This window comes from Etheostoma spectabile, chromosome 5, assembly GCF_008692095.1.
Source record: "Etheostoma spectabile isolate EspeVRDwgs_2016 chromosome 5, UIUC_Espe_1.0, whole genome shotgun sequence".
Taxonomy (NCBI): Eukaryota; Metazoa; Chordata; class Actinopteri; order Perciformes; family Percidae; genus Etheostoma; species Etheostoma spectabile.
In genome coordinates, this window is record NC_045737.1 from 25,103,241 (window position 1) to 25,127,123 (window position 23,883).

General features: G+C 40.3%; 3 protein-coding genes and 1 long non-coding RNA gene across 7 annotated transcripts; 2 read left to right on the top strand and 2 right to left on the bottom strand.

Annotated features, from left to right (window-relative positions):
- Positions 1 to 703: 703 nt before the first annotated feature.
- Positions 704 to 23,558, bottom strand: LOC116690001 (uncharacterized). Its single transcript, XR_004332123.1, has 2 exons — positions 23,366 to 23,558; positions 704 to 2,695 (listed from the first exon to the last, which is right to left on the bottom strand). It is a non-coding gene; the product is annotated as an uncharacterized LOC116690001 (long non-coding RNA).
- Positions 708 to 10,839, bottom strand: qsox2 (quiescin Q6 sulfhydryl oxidase 2). 2 transcript variants are annotated; one of them, XM_032516608.1, is made up of 13 exons: positions 10,492 to 10,839; positions 8,708 to 8,808; positions 8,540 to 8,588; positions 8,343 to 8,448; positions 7,744 to 7,834; positions 7,501 to 7,646; positions 6,872 to 7,024; positions 6,660 to 6,789; positions 6,230 to 6,352; positions 5,991 to 6,141; positions 5,479 to 5,667; positions 3,281 to 3,834; positions 708 to 3,198 (listed from the first exon to the last, which is right to left on the bottom strand). In XM_032516608.1, the coding sequence occupies exons 1-12, from the start codon at positions 10,724 to 10,726 to the stop codon at positions 3,281 to 3,283; spliced, it is 2,028 nt and encodes a 675-aa protein (XP_032372499.1). In that variant the 5' UTR covers positions 10,727 to 10,839; the 3' UTR covers positions 708 to 3,198. The 2 variants fall into 2 exon arrangements, with proteins under 2 accessions (XP_032372499.1, XP_032372498.1); XM_032516607.1 differs by having other exon boundaries at positions 708 to 3,834; positions 10,492 to 10,838.
- On the top strand, positions 11,484 to 17,289 carry cfap77 (cilia and flagella associated protein 77). Of its 3 annotated transcripts, none has more exons than XM_032516727.1 (7): positions 11,484 to 11,574; positions 12,888 to 12,975; positions 13,983 to 14,082; positions 15,880 to 16,123; positions 16,199 to 16,304; positions 16,507 to 16,608; positions 17,106 to 17,289. In XM_032516727.1, exons 2-7 carry the CDS (start codon positions 12,913 to 12,915, stop codon positions 17,226 to 17,228), a joined length of 738 nt encoding a protein of 245 aa, XP_032372618.1. In that variant the 5' UTR covers positions 11,484 to 11,574; positions 12,888 to 12,912; the 3' UTR covers positions 17,229 to 17,289. The 3 variants fall into 3 exon arrangements, with proteins under 3 accessions (XP_032372618.1, XP_032372617.1, XP_032372620.1); XM_032516726.1 differs by having other exon boundaries at positions 11,491 to 11,573; positions 12,892 to 12,975; XM_032516729.1 differs by lacking the exon at positions 11,484 to 11,574 and adding an exon at positions 12,304 to 12,381 and having other exon boundaries at positions 12,890 to 12,975.
- barhl1a (BarH-like homeobox 1a) lies at positions 18,086 to 22,013 on the top strand. Its single transcript, XM_032516715.1, has 3 exons — positions 18,086 to 18,535; positions 20,018 to 20,219; positions 21,533 to 22,013. Exons 1-3 carry the CDS (start codon positions 18,118 to 18,120, stop codon positions 21,738 to 21,740), a joined length of 828 nt encoding a protein of 275 aa, XP_032372606.1. The 5' UTR covers positions 18,086 to 18,117; the 3' UTR covers positions 21,741 to 22,013.
- Positions 23,559 to 23,883: the final 325 nt, after the last annotated feature.

Consider the following 23,883-nt stretch of genomic DNA (forward strand, 5'->3'; position numbering starts at 1 on the left):
GCAGGCCCCAGTATGAGGGGCCATCTGAGACATCATTCACAATTACCTCACACACATACAAGTGAAATGCTCCTACACACTACTGAAATACTTTTATACGCACCCCTGAAAATTTATACTTTCACGTACTATACTAAAACCTTACACACAGGGGTGTTTATGAGAGCGTTTCCATTGTGTGTGTGTGTGTGTGTGTGTGTGAGGTTTCAGTATAGTACGTGAGAGTAGCGTATGAAAGCATTTCGGTAGATTGTGTTAGAGCATTTCACTTGTAGGTGTGCGAGGTAATTGTGAATAATGTCCCAGATGGCCCCTCATACCCTAGGACTTACTTTACATTGACCTTGTCTTCTTCCTTTTCTAATTGTTCCTTACAGAACACAGGAGTTCCTGGTCTACCGCTGCCTTGATTGCTTAGTTTGTTTGTGTGACTAACCCTTTAAAAAAAACAAAGTCCCACAGTAACACAAACAAACTGACCGATAGACTGTAGGTAATACACCGACTGGATAAGTACCTCATACAACCCCACTTCAAGAAATCTAAACTATCCCTTTAAATATGAACCAACTTGACGAGGTCAGACTGTCAGCTTCTTCAGCCCAGTTTAAAGTTTTAGACCTGAAGCTTCAGTCTGACACTGAGCTGCTGCCTTGCTCAGTGGCTGAGAGGGCTTAAACCAACAACCTGCTGTAAACATGCATCAGTGAGCTGCAACATGATTTATTCAGACGGATTATTTACATCTCATTGAAATAATAAATTAGAACAGAGAGTAAAAAGAAGCAGACAACAAAAGCTGTGAGGCGGTTGGACGGTGCGTTCAGGCGTCAGCAGATAAATACATCAATAAGGTTTCAGGAGGTTTTCCCGAACAGGTTTTATCAGGGGGATCGTTGAAGGAATCTACTGCAGCAGCTCCTGACTCATTGCTCTGTCATGAATATCTCCAGCAGAAAATAAAAAACGCTACTAAATAAATAAAACACTGAGAATCACAAACTGTTCACCGCACATCCAATTATGAAGGAACATTCCAGCCAGAAAATACATCTGTTAAAATTAAATTTCAAAACATTAGAATAAGTAATATTGAGAGTTAATACTTAAGAGAAAATTAATAAAATCAAACCGAAAACGTCAGGAAAACATAAGATTTTACTGCATGTCTCAATACTAGTTTAACACAAATGTAAAAAAGAAGCTCTAAAAAAGGAAATTGTTTTTCATGAAAATGTCAATTTAATAATGGAAAGTAAAAATTTTAAACCTGAAATCAAAAACTGAAAACTTAATTAAATCATTTCTTTATGTTTTTGTTTTAATTGAAATGTTTAAATTTTAGCAATTTACCAGATTTAAAAAAGAAAAAGAAATGCTAACTTGCAAATTACTTATAAATACAGCTATTCACAATTGAAATTAAACTATTTCTCATGTTGACATTTAACCACAGTATCATTCTACTCAGCACTTGCCCTATTCTCTTTTAATTTATAATTCTGCTTGGTAATTTCATTTCTGGGTAAAAAATAGACCATTTTTAATGGATTCCAAAGTTAAAATATATTCAACATGGGACTTAATGACCTTATTGTAAAACCTGTTACATGACCTTTATCACATCTGTTTCTTGTAAACTTTCTGTAGTGATGTCACATCATCAGCTGGCTCATTACGTCGCTGAGTGACATCACTGTCCATGAGGGTTCATGGTTTGAAAACACATGTTTAATACTTCTTCATGTATTCTCTATAAAGAGTTTCCACTGAGGATTACTACGGCTGTTCTTCTCTAGAAACTTCAATGTTGTTTTAAATTCAAGGCATGAACTGGTAGAAATTATTTAAATTCAGGGATTTGTGCTTTGTTTAGGATTATTTACAGAGGAGCCTCTGAAACTGACGTCATTGTGAATATAATAATTATATTATTGTATTAATATTTTAGCTTTTTACTCCCCATTTGTTTATTTCTATCTCCTTTTCTTGTTTAGGAGTTTAAATAACAGCAGAAGAGTAAATCATGAATAAAGTAGAGCATACAGGTGAATCAGTGACATTCTCTCTCTCTCTCTCTCTCTCTCTCTCTCTCTTGCGCGCGCACGCACACACACGCACACACGCGCGCACACACACACACGCGCACACACACGCACAGTTGTTTTTTAGTAACATTTGTTGTCTTTTTGTTTAAAGTTGATACTAATGTTTGAACTGTTCTGTTATATATTACAGAGTGGGACATATTTTGTCAATAACCAGATTTAAGAGACTTTAATATGTTCATCAGCTGATGGGTTATCAGGTTTCGAGATTTATTTCATTATTTGACTCAAATCCAGAATTTGATTTCAATTGTTTAAAGAAAACAGCTAAAAAATAACTACATACAGTATATACACACCCACATATATAATATATAAATATGTATACATATGTGTGTATATATATTTGTATGAACACACTTTCGATCTAGTGTTCTGCTCAGTTTCTCATATTTAATTCACCAAGTAATTTGTACGAATCCAAACTTTTATAAATGTTGGCAGTTTGTGTTTAAAATCAAAAGCCAGCAGTCACCACAACTGCAGGATAATTATTATAATACTTCCAATCAATCAGTCAGTTTGTCTGCACAGACAATAATTCATCAGGACGGGTCTATGGGTCTAAGTTTAGAGAAACAGTCTCACTCACACACACAACCACACACACACAACACAAACACACACACACACACACCACACACACACACACACAAAACACACACACACACACACACACACACACACACACACACACACACACACACACCAGTGTTTGTGTAGATGGAGGCGTGGCCTTAGAAGAAAGGTTTGCCGCCTGTCAGCAGGTTAAAACATTTGGCACAAAGTGAACTCAGAAGAACCAGTCTGGTCCAGTTCAGTCCCAGTGTGCTGACTGGTCTCCCATCATGTCCCTCTTTGGGACCATCCAGGTCTGACACACAGGTGAACATATACCTGGCCCGCCAGAGGTCTACCGGCTACAGGTACAACCAGGGGACATTGTTCTATTGTTTGGGTGGACTGCCTCTTAAAACCGGTGCCCAGAGAGACCCACAGAGTCCAGAACAGGACCATAGATACACACTTTAACCTCCATAAACCAGTCTGATCCTGGTTAAATTGGTCTGGTCCGGGTAAAAATGGTCTGGTCCTTGTTAAAAAAGGGCTGGTATAGGTTAAAAGGGTCTGGTCTGGGTTAAAATGGTTTGGTCTGGGTTAAACTGCTCTGGTCAGACGTGGAGGCGGGAGTGTCGGAGTTTCCATCTCCTGGATCGGACTTTGAAGAAGAAGAAAAGGAGCATGAGGAAAAGGCAGGAGCAGACGTAGAGCACCACACACAGACTCATGTCCACGCTGTTGAAACCCAGACCAAGAATCCACACACCTCCTCCACCTCCTCCTCCTCCTCCTCCTCCTCCTCCACCTCCCAGAACCTCTTCCTTCAGAGCCTGGTGTCCTGGTTGAGGCTCTGGCTGCTTCACAGATTTCTCCTCCTCCTCCTTCCTCTCTCCTCCTCCTCCTCCTCCTCCTCCTCCTCCATGGTGCTCCTCCTGAGGCTGGCTGGTCTGGACAGGATCAGTACCTGGTGGAGGTGCAGGAAGTTGTGGTGGAGTCAGCGAGTATTTAGGGGATATGTTGGACGCTCCATAGTGTTGTCTGAGGAAGAAGAGTACGTTGCTATGGTTCCAGACGTGGACGCCATTTTTCTCCTCGTGGCAGGAGGAGCAGAGGGAGGGGCTCGGCCACGGCGCTTTAGGGAAGAGGGGGTCATCACTCAGAGAGCCTGAAGGAGGAGAGAAAAAATATTAATGGATTCTGTAGCCATCATTGTTTTTGTCTTAATGTACTTGCTTTTTTTTCATGATGCTTTGTAGAGGCAAAGTGAAAAGTGAGCTAACACTTGAGATTGTGTTTTCAGTCTACAGCGCTTAAAGTGAAAACAAATCCTGAGTCTGAAACTTTTGGAGGGGGGGGGAGGGGGGTGTCCACAGGGTAATGTTTCGATATGCACTCATTCAAGTTAATTTGACTGGCAAAACAATTAAAGTCCTTCTTACATTACACAATAATAAAAGTCAATAAGTAAAAAGTTTGGGATACATTTTTTACTTCTTCCAACCATATATTAAATTAAGAGTCAATGTAGATTTTTATATTGCAATAATAAGATAATCCTACATTGAATCTTTGTGAAAACAGAACTTTCTAGATGTTGGGTTGTTACTTTGGCCAGGTCATCATCAAAAATGCAAATTAGTACATTCATGATTTTGTCCATGTTGACATTAGTTGTTCATGTACATTTATTAAAAACTTTGCTTTGTTTAACTTTTCATATAGCTAGACGTCTAAACTCTGGGACTAGGCCGTTATGTTTAAATAATGACCATGCTGATTCCTAACAGACACCTTTGTCGAGGCAGTTTGGGCTTTAGATATATTTTACACAGTGGCCGCAAATCGTGTACCGCTTTGAACTTTGAACTTCTTTCTAAACTAAAGCTGTATCTACATTTTTTAGCCACGTTACCACGGAGACCACACACCGCACTCTTGCTTTTCAGCAAGGATCCGCCCTACTTTGCATCTGATTGGCTAGGACTTGTTTCATTGGTAGGTGGAAGTTCAATGATTGGTTAAACCTAGAGCATCAAAACAAATCTCAGGTGGACTTTTTGATTTATTGATTTTTCTAAAATAGTCATCACCAGAAATCCTGCACCAGGCCTGAGTACTTTAAGCTCTGCATTAGTTAGAGTTCTGTTCCTCTCATATGATTGGTAGGTGAAATCAATTGACTCAAAAATATAAAACCGCATGCAAGTTCCCAAATGTATTTATTTATTTTTCCTCACGGCTGCACACCGGAATGCCGGCACGATGCCGGAATACTTTAAGCCTTGAGTCTATATGAGTTTCCATGTAGTCGGGCACCCAGATAGCTCAGTTGGTAGAGCGGGTGCCCGTGTATAGAGGCTCACTCCTCGACGCAGCCGGCCCGGGTTCGACTCCAGCCTGTGGCCCTTTGCTGCATGTCACTCCCCCTCTCTCTCCCCTTTCATATCTCCAACTGTCCTATCAATTAAAGGCCTAAAATGCCCAAAAAATAATCTTTAAAAAAAAAGTTTCCATGTAGTCTAAGTGTCTCCATTAAAGTGTGCTGAATGATCTGTCAGCATCTCCCGTTTGCAATGCACCCATGGGTGTACAGAAAACTATCACTGGATTACTTTGATACTGAAACATGATGATTCTCAGGCAAGTTCTGCAGCTTTTTTTTTGTCCATGATTTCTAAGTGGATTTATAGATGTTTATTCTGGATGGACATCAGAGATAATGATATCCTCAAGACTTGTAAGTCACACTGAATGATAACAATATGTTCACATTTCACTCAGTTATGAGGAAGAGAAGGAGTGCATGTACCAGCCAGTCGGTAGTTGACCATGTTGTGTTGGTTCCACAGCCAGAGGATCTGGTCTTCTCGGTTCTGGACTTGCTTCATACTGACAGCAGCTGCTTGTTCAAAGTGTCGACCGCACTCCTCGCAGCCAAAGAACGTCCGGATATACCGACGCATCACCTGCAGCACTGGAGCCGCCTCGCCCTCCAGACCTGCATCAGACAGACAGATAGACAGAGTCAGGGCAAGACTGGAGAAATCACATGTGTGTGTGCATTTGTGCTCTTGTACTTCCATCTTTGTCCATCCTTGAAAGCAAACCCATTTGCGTTTTCTTGCATTTGTTATTCAAATTTGAACTAAGGGGCCAAAATATTAGACTGAGGGTGCAGTGCATGCTTTTGCACCCCTGCTAAACCGGGCCTGAATCGGGCCTCACGCGTCAAGTTCACACAGGGACTCGCACCCTGCCCTGCGACAGCTGTGTGTGTGTGTGTGTGTGTGTGTGTGTGTGTGTGTGTGTGTGTGTGTGTACCTGTGTTCTCCAGTGCAGTGGGCGTGGCATCATGTTGGACGGTCAGGACGTGAAACAGAGTCCAGAGGGAACATGGGTAACCTCGAAGCCCCACCCTGCTGCCCTGGCAACCAACCCAGCGAAGCTCCGCCCCCAGGAACACGCCTGAGATCTGGATAGGAAACAGGAAGTCAGCTGCTGGTGTGTGTGTACGTGCGTACATGTGTTTAGTATGTGTGATTTTAGTGTGTGTGTCTCACCTTCATCTTGTTGTCCACAAGGTCCAGGACAGCCTGGTAGGGGATTTGCGGTAGCGGCAGACTAAGCAGCCAATCAGAGAGAGTCTCCATCAGCTTCACTACAGAACCCCCACCTGGATACAACTGTATAGGTAGAGAGGGAGCTGCTTTACTGGCAGCAGTGATACAAAACTCAGCTGGTGTATAAGTTTGTGCAGTTTGGCACCAGCAGGGTGAGAAGTTTTTTTCATCTCTCATTCTATTGAACTGATTTTCTATTTAATACTGTCACTGATGTACATTCCTCCTTCCGTGAGTTTGAGTTGTTGTTTTTTAGCAATTGTCTTTACAGATTCTGTAATATATTTAATGTATTTTATGTTTAAGTCTGTATTCTGTGACACTAAATGAAAGTGTGATCCTTTTAAAACGTCTGAGGCTCTTTTGTTACCTTTGCGACCAAAGTGACAAAGTCCTTAAAGATCTTCAACTCCTCCCCCTCCAGGGTATTATGGGTAGCCAGCTCGACTCTCAGCAGGTAGTGGAGGGCTGACTCCAGATCAGCCGCGTACACCTTTGACCTACAGACAGACACAAACAGATTTATTAAAGATCCAGACTCTGCAAGCCAAGCTGAGGCGTGCGTCTCACGGAGTCTCTGACCTGTCGAAGTCTCTCCAGGGCTCGGTGCTGTGTTTGTCTGACAGTGCCCCCATCTGGCTTTCACTGGTACTGCTGCTGCCCAACTTCAACTTGCGCTGAACTCCTGGTAACGTCCTCAACAAGGAAGAGAAGAAGAAACGCAACCGCTTCTGACTGAAAAAGAATAAGAAAAAGAGGAGCAGGTTGGTGTGTATGTATTTACACAATTAAAATATTCGATGACTCAACTCAGCTCTGTGCCATCATTGTGGTTGAATATTTCTTTTGAAACAGAAACTGAATCTGAAGAGACTTCCTGATCATATCCAAATAAATACAAATAAAAACTTAATGAAGAATAAACTGTGTATGTGGGTGTGTGCTGTTGTATGTCTATCTCTGTGAGGATCAACAGTTTTAGACCACGGACATGAGATCCTTTAGTCCATTATTCACAAAACTAAGATAGTTTTATGTGGTTTAATGGTTGAAGTTAGATCCTATTTAAAACACCTGTCCATGTAATTGAAGATATAGTGTATTGACGATGTTGATATAATTCAAAAAAATATTTCTAACAAATATGGACTGTAAGCAAACATCTTATATTATTTAACTCACAACAAATCAGTGTGTGTGTGTGTACTCACACATGCAGGTGTGTGCGTGTTCCGTTCGGGTGCAGCAGGTAAACAGAGGGGAAGGTTGTGATCTCCAGTGCATCCAGCAGAGGGAGATCAGAGCTCAGAGCTCTCTTTACCTCCACACCTGAGTACTGCAGCAGGTCCAAGATCACCTGACAGACAGACAGACAGACAGACAGACAGACAGTTAGAGCCTCTGATCTCCAGTTAAAGTTGAACTGTATCCTTTTTTATTATTATTGCTGTTACCTCTCGTCCTACGAAGGAGTCTGGTTCCTCTATGATGATGGCGGTGTAGTGATCTGACCTTTGACCCACCAGAGGGAGCAGCTCCACAGAGCTGAAGACAAACAGACAGACAGACAGACACACAGACAGACACAGAGACAATGATTCTGTCAGTTCATCTGGACACTATCAAATGTCAGAGTCACAGTTTCCTGCAGCCAATTGGTAATATGACATTGTTTGTAATTTTTGCTTAAAAATTGATTATTAAAGTAGTTTCTGTTATTTGATGGTTGTTTCAGCTATATCCAACATCATCACACTGGAGAAGATGGAACCAGAGAACATTCTGAGTTTTTGCTTTGGAAAATGGCTCATTGATTCATCAAATAATATTTTGTAATCATTTAAAAAAATAAAAATCTTTCACAAACTTTTTTATAGAGTCAGGTTCTGATTTGTTCAATCAGGTTTGATCTGGTTCACTCAGGTTCAGTCCAGTTCTGTCTGGTTTAGTCTGGTTCTTTCTGGTTTAGTCTGGTTCAGTCAGGTTCTGGCTGGTTTAGTCTGGTTCTGGCCGGTTCCCCCAGTTTCAGTCCGGTTCTGTCTGGTTTAGGCACCTGTACGGTTCCAGTGGAGGACAGTGATCAGGCCGGTCCAGCTTGGTGTGGTTCTGCAGGATGTTCACCATCAACTGTCTTACTGACTGGATCTCTCTGTCTGCACCTGGACACAGAGAGAGACAGGTACATAGAAGCATGAGACAGGTAGTGTAAGACAGAAGGTTAGAGACAGGTAGTGTGAGATTGTGTCTCACCTCTGTATGGCGTCCCTCTTTCTGTCACTGGACTGTGAGCCCGAAAATACTAAAGACAACAAACAGAAAGGTTATTACACAGTAGTGCCCACTGTTAGGGTATTATATAGTCCTAACACACAGAAAACCCAGTCAGACTCAGTACTATTACCCAGTAACGTAACATACTTTGAATGTCGGGTAGAACTTGATGCTGAACTCTTTACAGATGTCAAAGTTTTCCTCTTGAGCGCAGTCCAACACCGCCACACTGACCGCCTGCTGCCAGTCTGTGAGACAGACAGGCAGAGAGACAGAGAGAGACGGGGGGGTATATACATATAGATATATTATTTTTTACTTTATTCCCTCACATACACACTTCTGAAACCAAACCTACACTCTGTGTGTGTTTTGTCTCCCAGCTGCCAGTCTTTCAGGGTTCGCGGGGGTGTGTGTGGGCTGGTGGGGGGGGGGGTGATTGTCGGAGGGGGCAGCTGGTCTCCACTTGAATTATTCCCAGAGAGATTGAGGCAGATGGAGCTAAAGACAGCAGACTGATTCCCACAGGTTCCCCTTTGTGTCGATGTGTGTGTGTGTGTGTGTGTGTGTGTGTGTGTGTGTGTGTGTGTGTGTGAATAATAATACTAAAAGTAATAATAACAACAAATAGAATATGTCAACCTACTGATGTCAGGAAAACATTAAGCTTAATAATAATAATAATAATAATAATAATGTTAATTACGGTTAACATTATTACAAATGTGTTGGTATGTGTTCAGTGACCTTTTTCTGTCCCAGCAGCACTGTGGGCAAGTTTTTAATTTAAAAGAAAGAAGAAAAAAAGACTTTTTCTTACTTTTTGCCATAAGTATTGAGTATTTTCTTTTTGCATTGTATCAAAGTTGAGAAATTCTAGTATTGGGGCAATCTTCAATCCAGCAACATGTTCCACAGATGCCTTTTATTACATGTTCTAACTTTTTTTTTTACTTTTAAATTACATGCTAAGTACACCACACAAGTCAACACAATATATAACATAGGTCTCGTCGTTTTTATACATTTCAACGTGGCAATGTTACGAATTATAGCCTACCATTAACTGACAGTCCATATGCTTTCAGTGTTTACATACAAACTGCTAGAAATGCTTAAAGCTGACAAATAAAACTAAGCAAACCTTTAGTTCCATACTGGTGGTGAGTATTATAATAACCTATTATAATGTAATATAACGTTCTGGTTTAGAATGTGTTGAAATCAATACATGCATAACTGTGGAAAAATCGATATTAATTAAAAGAGCTCTGACGCTGTTAGCTAACTGAGCAAACCGCTGATTAAAAATAACAGTATTAACTGGTAAACTATTTAAGTATTTTGTGATTCAGGTTTAACGTCCTCGGTTGCCTGGAAACATGAGCTCTTCTCTCTGTTAGCACAACCACCTGTTAGCTTAATCAAGCTAATGTACTGCTGGTTTATAGGAATCTCTTAGATTATGGTAGCTAGCGTCAGGAAATACGGTTTATTATTAAGGGACAAAAACGCAAGTACTACATAATCAATAATGTGGTAATACGTGTTTATTAAGATAAATATTAGCCAGGTGAGTCTTATCTAAACCATTCTTGGATGCAATCACACCATCACTCGGAACTTCATTCAAAAACCTGTTATTTTGCAGCTTTCACACAAATTAAAACACTTTAGTCACACGAGGAGCTGGGATTTTTTCTGTAATTAAGTGTTGATGTATTCCTTTTATTAAGGCCGAACTAAAGGGGATGAACGATAGAATCATAAAACACACCGTATGATACTTTAACACGAATCGTCGTTTGACCGATCAATCAGGAATGAACTAGTAGTCCTATTTTGAATGGAGTCTGGTGTTGCTGTTTACAAAGGAGAATGGCACAGTCCGGGCGGACGGGGAACCAAACCGAGTGTGTTTGCTGCTGTACCTTTGACATCCTGGGCCAGAGCCTTCCATGTGCTGGAGTACTGGATGCAGTGTCCACACCAAGAGGAGAAAAACTGGACCAGCCAGGCCGAGGACGAGTTAATGACGCTGGGCTTCAGGCTGCTGCTACTCAGGATCACCAGCGGGTCTTCCTCTGTGTACAGCCGGGCTGCGGTTCCCAGAGACCCGGGGACGAGCCAGAGTATAACCGCCGCTTTGAACCAGAACCAGATCATCTCTTCTGACTGGGGAAAGACACGCCGAAAGAGCAGACTGTCAGAGAACTGCAGAATTTGTTGTGCCGAAAACCAGCAAGGAGACCCGGGGAGACATGAGAGCAGAGCAGCTGTCCGCTAACTAACGCTACGTGTGTAACGAGCAAAGGAAGGAACAGACGTCTCACTCTGACGTGTTTCCGGAAAACAAAGCACCGAAAACGGCTCGAACCCAGTCTATGAATACAACACAGTAAAACAGAATAAATATATTTAAGAAATAAAACTGTATCGATGACAAAAACAGAACAACAGAACAAAAAAACCCATTATTGTACAGGATAATCACTTTACCCCTCTTCATACACCCATGCTTTACCCTTTATGTGTCGCTGTACTAGTGAATCACGTTTACCTAAACAAATGTGACCCCCCAATTTCACTGTATTTTTGACTCTCAAACTTCTAAACACAAAGAAATGTAACGACACTATCAAACAGTACGTAGAACTCTTAGAAGAATAATGTACTTTGTTTTTTCTTTTATTATAACTTTGCATTATTGAAGCGTACACCCATTCAAATGCCTTTGGTGCCCACTGCAGGGCTAATCAGATGCTCAGCTCTTACTCATTATAATAATAAAAGTCTCCAGGTGCACCCCATAGACAGTATGGTGCGTTCACAGAAGTCTTTATACATCCATGGCATTGCTGTATCTCACTCATGGATGTATTAAGAGAACATCTCACTCTGTTCAACTTTAATATGAAACTTCCTGTTGAACAGTTTTTTTCTGGTGCAGTTTGACGTCAAAGTTTAGCGTCCTGTTTCCATAGCAACGGAGCAGCTCGACGTCGACGACACGGTAAATTAACTTATTACTAGCGTTAATTATCTCTAAATTAGCGACTAAATAATGTGTTGATGTACAATAATAAGTACTACAAGTATCAGTAGTTGTATCAGTATCAACATTACTGACAATATGAGATATCAGTAATAATATTAATTACAACAACACCGCAAAGTAGCTAGCTAACCTAACTAGCTAAAGAAGGAAGCATTGTGTGTTGAAATGTCTTTAAACCCAAGAACAACATTTCATTGGTACATTTAATTCTAATATTCAGGTAGTTTGAGGCAGTTTTACACACACACACACAATTTGTATTCATTTATGAACACTGATCAGTTTTCAGAAAAAAAGTTAAACTCACTGTTACACATTAGCGTTAGCTAACCTTAAATCTATTAAAACTATTAGAGGATTACAAACGAGCCTTTTTTAATATTTGAAATCAAGTTAGAGGTTGTTGTTTTTTTTCATAGTTTTTTTTTTTACTTACAGTAAAATATGTTCATTAACATCCTGTGGACACGTGTTTTTATTTTCGTATTATTCTCTGTGACACATTCTCTTGACTGTATACTGTTTTTTTCATTCAGGTTTATTCAATTTCACTATCATGGTTACTAATGTATTTAAAGTGTTATCTGTGTGTTTTACCAGAAATGACTAAAACAAATCAGCCTCACAACAACTTCACTGTCATGTTCACTCTATAACTTATCACTTTTAGGAATCCAGGTCAACTGAAAAAATAAAGACCTTTGATGCAGTTGGAAGCCAATAAGTGGACCTGGAGTTGGGATTGTTTTGTCAAAGTATTTTAAAATGAAAGGTGCTCTAAGCGTTGTAACGCATTTTTTAGGCTACAACATTTTTTTGTCACATACAGCAAACATCTCCTCACTATCCCCTACCTGCCTGTTCCCTGAACACACTGTAAAAAAAGAAAGAAAAAAAAGCGGCGTCTGCAGACAGCCCAGGCTCCACAAACTGCAACAAAAACAAACTGTGTCAACCTGCACCACCAAACATAACAAACAGTCCTCCAACCAGTAACAGACAAGAAGCATGTGGGGGTTGGTGGGTCAGTGTGTGGAAGCATGGAAGGGAGGGAGAGGGGATGGAGGGAGGGGGAAACTACTTTGAACGTCAACAAGAAGTGCTGTCACCAAACATCACTTAGAGCACCTTTAATAAAGGAACTTTAACCCTCCTTGTTTAACCATCAGTTACTGCAAGACTGAGCGGTGGTGTATTCCCAAAGTTAAGGATGTGAATACTTCTCCCACCTGTGACCGCAGTGCTAACATCGTTAATAACTGTCATACCACAGAAGACCGTCTTCACAAGAAACATGTCTTCACCCAGGGTGGGTGTGGTCAGAGACTCCATGTTGACCAATCCATTGCTCATCAAGGTAAACAAGACACTGCATGAATATAAAGAATCACTTTTTAAATTCCTGTCAAATAAAACATTCACAGGAAATATGTAAACCTAACAAATAAGTCAACATACAAATATTGTGTAGATGCTGAGCAATTGAGTTTTGGAGGGCTTTTACTGTGAAGGAGCTTCAGTTTCAGCAGTTTTGCGTTAGTTAATCAGACTGTATTTATGCCAAAGTCACTCCCCCTAACCAGTTGTGGATGATGCATCATACAGTTTTAGTGATGTCATAGTGAACTGTCCTTCAGACTGTCTGTTGTGTGACTGTCGATAATCTGCTGTGTGTAAAACCTCCTTATGAACACTAGATGGCAGTAAAGACACAGACTGAGCTGTTCAGGTTTTTAAGGTCCAGACAAGTCAAAGGGCCTAGGGCCAATGATGAGTTGCTGGGCCCCCAGTGACCCTCTCTTCTCTCTATGCAGTATGAACAGTTTAAATTGAAAAATATATGCAAGCACTTTAGACTGACATAAGTATAAAGGAGCCCCTTCAGGTCGGGGGCTCACAGACGGCTTATTAAACTGGATATTGTTTCCTTTCTTCCAGGCAACTGCTAGTTTCAGTGTAAAAATCAACCAAGTCCAGAGAGACATCAGTCTATCTTTATTACAGTTTGAGATCAGAGAATGTTTGGAAAATTCCCCATGGTAGTGCATTCAAGGAGGTTCTGAAGGAAATAAACACATTCACATCATCCTGTTCACAAGATGTTTTTCTGTTTGTGTTTCTGACGGCAGAGATCATGGAGGAAAAACCTTCTTTGGGCGTAAAAGAGTCCCTGAATGCACCACTGACTAGGGTTTAAAATATTCTCCATCATAGTGTAAAGGGAAAAAAACAGCAAATTTGAAGTCTGAATGTTTTTTTTGAAAGAAATTTTAAAGAAATGAAGTTAAACTAGGACAGTGTGAAGCTACTGATGATATTTATATGTGAGGATGATGATGGTGATGTCCTTCTTCCTGTGTGCAGGCGTCTTTGGGTCAGACAAGGTCCAGAGGTCTGTCAGTTCCTGGTCCAGAGTTCACTTTTGGAACCAGCAACTTGCTCAGAGATGGAGGCGTGTCTGAGGGTAAGTCCCAACCACTGTAAACAACAACAACAAAGAGTATCAGCACATAACATATAGGATTCACATGTAGCATGTAACACTCATACTGGGCCACACTGTGTTTAAAGGGATAGTTTGGATATTTTAAAGTGGGGTTGAATGAGATAGGTATTCATAGTCGATGTATTAGCTCCAGTTGATGGCGGTCAGCACGCCCCCAGTTTGGAGAAGCTGTTCTGATTAAATGTATTTTAAATACCTGAAAACATCAATGTCAGTTTAAGGGTACACTATATTTACAATATTTTCACCACTTTACCTTGCCATTAGCCAGCCCTGAAGCCATTATCTATGCTCACTTCAAAGCCACCATACCGTACCGGTGGCCAACAAGGGCAAACTCCCTGCAACTTCAGAAAACACATGCAAACAGACAAAACACAAGCAAATTAAAAAAACAACTTCATTAATTTGATAACACATGTGCAGCATTCAGCAAACGCGCTGCTTATACACACACAACACAACCAAATACATAAAAGCGACGCAAATAAAAAAACGATGCAAAAAGAAACACACACAAACCCTGAAAACAAATGCAACAAAAAACGCTGCATCCAGATTACACAACAACACGCGTTTATGTATTTGTATTGTGTGTATATGCAGCGCGTTTGCTGAAGGATGCACATGTGTTGTCAAATTAATGAAGCTGTTTTCTTGTGTTTTGTCTATTTGCGTGTGTTTTGTGAAGTTACAGGGCATTTGCCCTTGTTGGCCACCGTAACCAGACCCCTTTGAGAAAAACAGTTATTTTACCTTGCAGAAGTTGCTGGTCTAACACTTCCTTAATTGGTTTGTTTGTTTGTTAGTTCCTCACCCATTAAAACAGCATAATTCACACAACACAAACAAACTAATCGATCACCATGTGCACAGGTATCAAGATAAAAATATTAAATATCAAAATATATCATACCTCATACAACCACCCTTCAAAAGATCTAAACTATGCCTTTAAGGTTCGCTAACATTTCCAAAACACAATGCTCAGGATTATGTATACTGCTGTGTTTGTGTGTGTGTGTGTGTGTGTGTGTGTGTGTGTGTGTGTGTGTGTGTGTGTTTGTGTAAGGCTTAGCATCGGTCAGCTGTCACAGTGTATTTAAATGAAGGAAACATGCCTTCAGGCAACAATCACTGCTGTCACTCACACACACACACACACGCACACACGCACAGATCTGTGTTGTACCTCTATCTTTCTGTGGACATCTCAGACATGGTTTTATTTAATGTTTTTTTATTAATACTCTTGGTGGTTTATGAATCACTGTCTGGTTTACTTTTGATCTGCTGCCCCGTTAGAAAGCTGAACCAGACCTCTTAGATGCTTCTGGCTCTGGTCTCAAATAGTTCTGGTTTGGGTCTGCTTTGTCCCCAGAGTCCAAACTAAACCTGGAGAAGCAGCTTTTCCATTTGTATGCTTCCCATATCTGAAACAAACCCCCAGAAATCCCCAAGATCTTCAATAATAAAACGTTGCTGCTATCCTCACAGAGATCAGTAAAGTAGCATTAAATTGAAATTTTAGGTTTAAGTTAGGTACAAAAAATTGCGTGTGCAGGTTTTGACTGTCGATGATTACGACAATATTTATTTGTTTGGCTTGTTTTTATGTCCATATAAAATATTCCTTAAGAACCTTTAACGCAAAAAGAAGATTTTTTTGTTTAGGCTTTCAACAACTCCCATAAAACCTGCAGAAAGGCCTGCTGGGAGTTGTAGTTTCTGAGCATTGTCCCTGTGTCATGTCAGTTCTGTCCAGTTGGAGGGTTCAGTCCGGACGTGGACACTCTGCTCCTCATCAACCACTCATTACGGACTTTGTGTCTCTGAACCGGGACGCAGTGAAGTCAGGTCTGGTGACGGCTAAAGAGCTGAGTCAGTACCGAGCTCAGAAGGGTGAGGACAGCAGCAAGATTCCTGCCCCCAAACAGCAGGAAGGCAGAGCTTCACGTCGCCCAGCGGTGCCCGACATCACGTTTGGAGTCACAACCAGGTCAGAAGAACAACCACAGAGCTGATTATTAAATGAAGCCGATTGACTTACCACACTGATTGATCTGTCCGTCAGGGTGTTGTCTCCTCTATCAGACCTCCTCTCTCATGAGTATGCTCACCGCTGGATGGATGAACAGCTGAGCAGGAATCAAACCAGCAACCACAAAAAGCTGCAGAGGGTGAGAGCATGTGGTCCAAGTCAATGGTCATCATCTCTAAGACAACAGTGTGATGTCATTGTCCTGCGGAGAACAGTGTGATGTCATCATCTTGTGGAGAACAGTATGGTGTCTTGTAGAGTTGGAAACAGATTTTAGACATGAAGTTTGGTATCAGAATGTGTGTGTGTGTGTGTGTGTGTGTGTGTGTGTGTGTGTGCAGATAAAACCAGGATGTATTCCCGACACAAGGACCAGCCTGCTGAGGAGGAGCAAAGCTCTGCCCATCACACAGACACCGGTCAAACTGCCCCGCTTCATACATGTAAGAACTTCCTGTTTCTGTCCAGGTATTTTCATTAAAGCTGCACTTGCGTGTGTGTGTAATGGTAAAGTGCCTCTGATAGTAATGAATTGTCTCCATTGCTGCAGCTTTTTAGTCTCTTTTAGCTTCTACTTTTGGTTTTCCTTTAACATTCCCTGCTTGCTTCAATCTCTTTTCAGAATAAAAGATCTGATAAACCCACTGTGTACTTGCTGCTCAGCAGCGAACAGCAGACAAACCCAGTTAGAGACTAGCTGGTGAACATAAAATAGTGAAGGATTCAGCAGCTGGAGAGACAGATATTTCCCTAAGGAAGTAGTAGAGACAAAAAACAGAGAGAGACTATTGGACACACACACAAAGACTCCTAATAAGTTATCATGTTGCTCTGTAACATGTTAGCATCAACTACTTTATAAGCTGATAATATGTCAGATGTTGTTTTTACAAAACTTTCAGTTATTGCGGCTTTAAAAAATGTATTGAATCCTCCTCAGGCTGCTCCGGCTCTGGACACCTTCAGGGACCAGGAGGCTCGTCTCCAGGCGGTCAGGGCTCATCACTCAGACTCTGTGTCCAGGAGAGGAGTTCAGGGTCTGGGGACGTACAGTGTGGACTGAGCTGAGGATAAAACAACATGTTCAACCTTAATTCAAATAAATGAAACAAAAAAATCATAAATCTGTGTGTTGTTCTTCTATTCACATCTGATTCTACCAAAACACAACCTGTGGTAAGAGCAACCCACAGGGCTCTTATGGCAAGCTGTTTAACATTTAATCAAACCACACGCCTATCTGTAATTACATTTCAGACATTCATACTAGCATTTATCCCAGTCAAAATAATATTTTCACTAGTCAGAATGGAAAGTAAAGATATCCACATTAACATTCTTACTAGTTTTCAATATGTCTGCAACTTTTATTGTACTAGTCTAAATTCTAAATTCAGGATTTACAATCCTTAAAAAATAAAATGGCAATTTTAACATTTAATATCTAGACTGGATATATTGCAGGTATTTGTAATTCAATTCTTCATTCTTAAGTGTTCTTCAAAAAGAACACTTAAGTTATCAACAATAATATTATAACAGATGAATTGACATCACTTTTGCCAATCACGTGCATTCTATTGCAAATATTCAGAGCAGAGAATGCACATTCTGGATATATGCCACAATAACTGGTCTTTAATATACACACACACACACACACACGCACACACGTGTGTTTACACAGTCAGTTGGAGGAGGAACTTTCTTTCCCTCTCCATGGTACAAAAGAAATAAGCTGCTAATGGATTCTCCACCTGGATCAATAATCTTCACAAAGCAATTAAACAGTTTGGGCTTTTATCTTTGTGAATCTGGTATTTTTAATTTACAGAATTTCAAAAGGAAAATTCTGTAAAAATCAAACTATATATTTTAAGTTGTAGCCTACGTCATTTTCCGCTGCTGTATCGAACACCTGAGTGCACAAACTCACCTGAGTCAGGAGGGAGATGGAGGTTTCTGCCTCCGGCTGCTCCAGGTTCCGCATCGACTCTCTGCTCTCCCTCAGACCGGCGGGCGCGCTCCTCTCCCGGGCAGACCCTCCGGAGCTCAGCCCGGGAAGCAGCAGCGGCTGCTCGGCGCCTCCTTCCCCGCGAAGAAAGCCGGTTCCACGGCTGGAGTGTGTGCTGCTGCCCGGTCATCTGCAGCAGATCCAGCCCCGCACCGTCAGTTCCTCTTTCCTTATCCGGGACATCTTGGGGGACTGCCGGCCCTACTCTGATCCGGATCTGGTCGACTCTGACCCGGGACTGGTAGACTCTGACCCGGGACACCCTGAGCTAGAAACCGAGCCATTCCAGTCCGGACCGGAAAACGACTGTCAGGATAAAAGTCACAGCAGCTTCTCTTCTGACAGTGAATCCAGAGGTAAGAGACCAGAAAAATAATACAATTACAGAAATACAACAAAATAAGAAAAATTATTAGTTTGCGTTGACATGACCAACTACAATCTTCATAACCTATACTGAGGAGGTCATTTTAATGTACAAAATATTTGCAAAATGAGAATTTAGTGGTTTTATATGTTTTGCTCCGAAATAAAAAACAGTTTCAGTAAATCATAATCTGAAATAAAAACGGTTTGTTTATGTGACCAGAAAACATTTGAGATAATAGTGAATATGAAGCCGTTGTAATTAATATGATATGCGGCAATTTTTAAGAATAAAACTGTTTTCCGTTTCAGGATTCAGATGATTTAATATCTTATTAAAAGCAATGGAGCTAAAAATATGAAGCATGTTTTTAGGTAGTTATTTGTTGAAAATAAATAAATAAATAAGAGTTTGTAAATCAACACAAAGCCGCCGCTGAAGAAAATTTGATTTATTTTAGAAATCTCTTATTTTATTTCGTTTAGAGCTTCCTGATTTTCTTCATTTATTATTAATAACAACAAATTATAATAATATTTGACTATAATGGCAAATATCTAATAATATGTCATGAAGCCATTCAGCCTTCTTCGCGCTATCATAAACATTCAGCTCGGAGTTAAAATAACACATTTAAACTTTGTTTTTTTAGTTAATAACCCTTTTTAAAGTAAGGTTAAAATTTTCTGCAACTCTTCTTTATTTACATAAAGCCCTCTGCACTGCATCAATTGTATACATTCATGTAATTTTAGTTATTCCGATGCTGCCTTTGAAGGTTTTATTAAGGAGGCCAATTAAGGATAAAAAATGTCAAAGTTGCTGATTAATTATTAATCAGAAAGTGTCACTGAAAGACGGTATTTTCTACATCAGATTCACTTTCATGTCACATTTCAAGGCTTTGTATCACGATATGAAAAAAGGACAAAGCAATGCTAACATTATAAAAATAATAAACCATTTATAAAATATCACCGTCTTCAAATGAATGCTGGAGCTTTAAAGATCTTAAACAAAACAGCTGTTAATCATCATATCACTGTTTAACAACACTGATTCCGGTAAACCGGTTTAATCCAGTTAGTGTGTATTTTATTTTTAATGAAGTTTTTATGAAACAGAAATAAGAAGTTTTGATCAGAATGAACGAGACTGAAATATTGATGAAGAATTAATAATGAAAGTATAAATAGTCGCTGTATCCTCTGACCTCACAGGGAACATCATCAATGACTCTGAAGTGACAGCTTATATCTGCCCTCAGAATCACATTTTTTACAAATCCACCTTGAAAACAAAGTGAGACAGCAGCTTTGCTTCTTGGTCTAAAACAAATTGAACCCTGTCCCTAAATGACCAAACCATTTCAGAATATTTCTTACTGAATGTTTTTAGTCACATTCTATCAGTAATGATAAACTGCAGGACTGAAGGATCTGATGTGATGTCACACCTGTCAATCACCCAGTGCAGAGCGGGGCCTCGGACCTTGTGATGGATAGTCTGAAGAAACCTCGTAAAGCTCGGACGGCGTTCAGCGACCAGCAGCTGTCGAAGCTCGAGAGAAGCTTCCAGAAACAGAAGTACCTGAGTGTCCAGGACCGCATGGAGCTGGCTGCTTCACTGCAGCTCAGCGACACACAGGTCAAGACCTGGTACCAGAACAGGAGGTAACATATAAAAGTATCATAGAAACACAAGAGACCTGGTACCAGACCAGGAGGTATATACAAGTATCATAGAAACACAAGACCTGGTACCAGACCAGGAGGTATATACAAGTATCATAGAAACACAAGACCTGGTACCAGACCAGGAGGTAACATATCATAGAAGATTGGACACATAATGAGACAATGGGCCTCTGAGCACAAACGAGTAAACCCCCCTCTCTCTTTGAGGTTGTTTTGTGTCTCTTTTGTTTTTTCTCTCTTTGTGGTCATTTTGTGTCTTTTTGTGACCACGCAGTATAACGAAACATACCACAACAGGAGGTAAATTATAGAATATATGTTTAACAAAATGATGTCATTATGTTTCGGGGTCCATTCAGTAGCTGGTAAAAGCTTTGGATCTTCTTTAGTAAATGGTAAAGCCAAAAATCTGAAATCTCAATAATATACACCATAGCTGCATAAGATTTAGTACCAAAACAGTAGTTTGTCATAAAACATATGGATCAAAATACAAAGGACCTGATACAAGAAAAGAGAGTAAAATATTATTTAACATTTTTTACATTTCCTGCTTTAACAATTGTGTAGTTTAGTCTGTCTGAGTTCAGTATCACTGTAGACAGACACATGTGAGACATTTTCTGATAAATAATGAACGCTGCGTGATCAATAATTCAGCAGTGTGTGCTGTAATTCATGATTAATAATTCATGCAGAAACAAATCTAGAGCTTTTAGTGCAGAATCAAAGAGAGCAGGAGTAGCGTACAGAACTGATTATTTATTGATTTATTTGTATTGTTCCATGCGCTCTGAGAATCCTTTCCTGTGATTGGTTGCAGGTCTAAATTAATCATCAATTGTTCATATTAGCTTGGACATGCTTGACTTCATTCAGTTGTTATTTTTAGGATTACTTTTGTTTTTCTTCAAAGAAAAATAACAATTATATAATGAAATAATATTTGGAATTTTTGACTATAAGAAGGAATTCATTTTTGGCCTAATAACCTTTTATAAACATTTTATAGTAAATCTTATTGTTTTAATGTAAACTTCAAGGTAAAAGCTAATTTGATCTTGCAGTGTTCAAAATGTGGGCACAAAATACATAACAACTTATAATAAAAATAACTAAAGAAATAACTTGTACAAGTTGAACAAGTTAAAAATAAATCTTCAGGGCTCAGCACAAAGTGTTTTACACCAAATACAGTTAGAATTGTCTTGGTATATTGTTGTACTTATAAACATTACTATAGACCTGTTCTAAATCTGAAGGTTGATCTGTTTCCTCCGACACGACAGGACGAAGTGGAAGCGTCAGTCAGCTGTGGGTTTGGAGCTGCTGGCTGAGGCCGGCAGGATGTTCCTGCCCACACACTACCTGTACCCTCCGGCCCCGCCCACACTGGACTTATACCTGTACCGAAGCCACGCCCCCCAACACCACCACCACCCATTCCCGCCCCTGCTGCCTCGCGTGCTGACCCACACGGAACCACACCCGCACTGACACCAGCACGCTGGGAGGACTGGTTCCTACAGGACGACGTACAGGAACAAAAGAACCCATTCATGTTTGGAGACAGAATTCTTTACTTTAGAATAAGTGTCCAACTCATTTTGGTTCATGGGCAATATAACCCTAGTTTGAGCTAAAGTGGACCAGACCAGTAAACCACTCGGAAAGATCAGAAACTTTATCTGCCACAGAGTTTCTTGTCAGCTTGAAGTTGGCAAAAGCAAATTGCTTCTGCTACGGCAGCGTTCTAAGGCCAATGTAGGAGAAAAAATTATCTTATGGACCCGGGACAGAGGGGTAATATTTGGAGAAAAACTCAGAATTTCTAAAGTTGTAAATTTACAGAAAGAGAATTTGGATAATTTCTCAGATTAAAGTGGTAAATCTGGAATTAGAATTAATTACACACTTTGCAAAGTCATGCAGTGGGCCGGATTGGACCATTGGTGGGCCGGTTCTGGCCCACAGGCCGTAGGTTTGACACTCCTGGATTAGAAGAACAAAGTTAAAGGAAACTATTACTTATTTCTTGATTGTGGTTCTGCTTTTGTTTCACGGTTCTACACTGGCTTCAGGGATGCGTTCCTGGAACTAAATGTGGACTCAGTCAGGAGGCGATACTGAATGCAGGTTAAGGTACTTTTAGGAGTCTGGGACAGTGATGTTAGTGGTGATTGGGCGAGCAGATGTGACATCACATCACAACAAGGACGACTCCAAAAAACAAAAGTAACCACTTTTTCATCTGTACAGAGCAGGACAATCGATCCAGGACCAAGTGGAGACTTTTCAAACCTTTACCCATTCCATTTGTCCATTTGTTGGACAAATCAACATGTTGCTGCTTCAGGGGAAGATTTAACATCTAACGTTCTGTCGATATATTTCTATCGGTGATAATACCAACAAAAAGAGCTGAGAAAGAAACAAAAGGCTGACTGATGATTCTGGGTGAAGTTATATTTCAGTTGTTTTAAATTTCAATAAATATGCAAGTAATTCTTAATGTTTTTGATTTATTACTTGTGTATTTTGATTTTGATGGCACATTATTAAAGTATGTTCAAGAAGTGTGAAAAAAGGTCTTGTGTTGATGTCTAGTCCACAGGTACACAGGTACTTAGTCTACGCCGTTATGTCCTTTGATGATGCGTTGTAAATGACAAGATTTTGCACAATGATGGATGGAGCCAAAATAGTGCTGGTTCTAAAAGGATTTCTTTACATGTTTGCACATAAATGTGTTAGTCTTCCAATATATTGAGGAACAGAGTCAGAATGTGTTTGATGCTCCTCTTGGTTTGGCCGACTTTTGACAGCGTTTCAATTGTGTTTTTTTGCGTTTTCATGTAAACTGAGACGTTTTTTTTAAACAGCACTTATGTGGACAGGATTCTTTTTTGAGAGGAAACATAACCCATGTACTGTAGACTAGACCTTGGTCTTGGGGGTTTTATATATATATAACCCCCAAGACCAAGGTCTATACACCACGCCACGCCGGCACGCACGCACGCACGCACGCACGACACGCACGACGCACGCACACACACACACACACACACACACACACACACACACACACACACACACACACACACACCACACACACACACCACACACACACACACACACACACACACACACACACACACACACACACACACACACACACACACACACACACACACACACACACACACACACACACACACACACACACACACACACACACACACACACACACACACACACACACACACACACACAAACACACACACCACACACACACCACACACAAACACACACACACACACACACACTACCCTATAATATATACACACACACACACACTATTATATATTATATAATACACACACACACTATACATATCATATATGCTATATATACACACACAAACATATACATATATATACACAAACATATACATACATACACACAAAAAACAGCCGCCGTTTGTATTTCTGAAGAAATTTCTCTTAAGTTAAATCCGCTGTTTGTTGCAAATATTCAGTTTGCAAAGATATAAAAATGAGAACGATCTGAGGCTTATTGACAAATCATGAATGAAGTCTGATGAATAATTCGATCAGAGTTGTTTGTTACTCTCCAC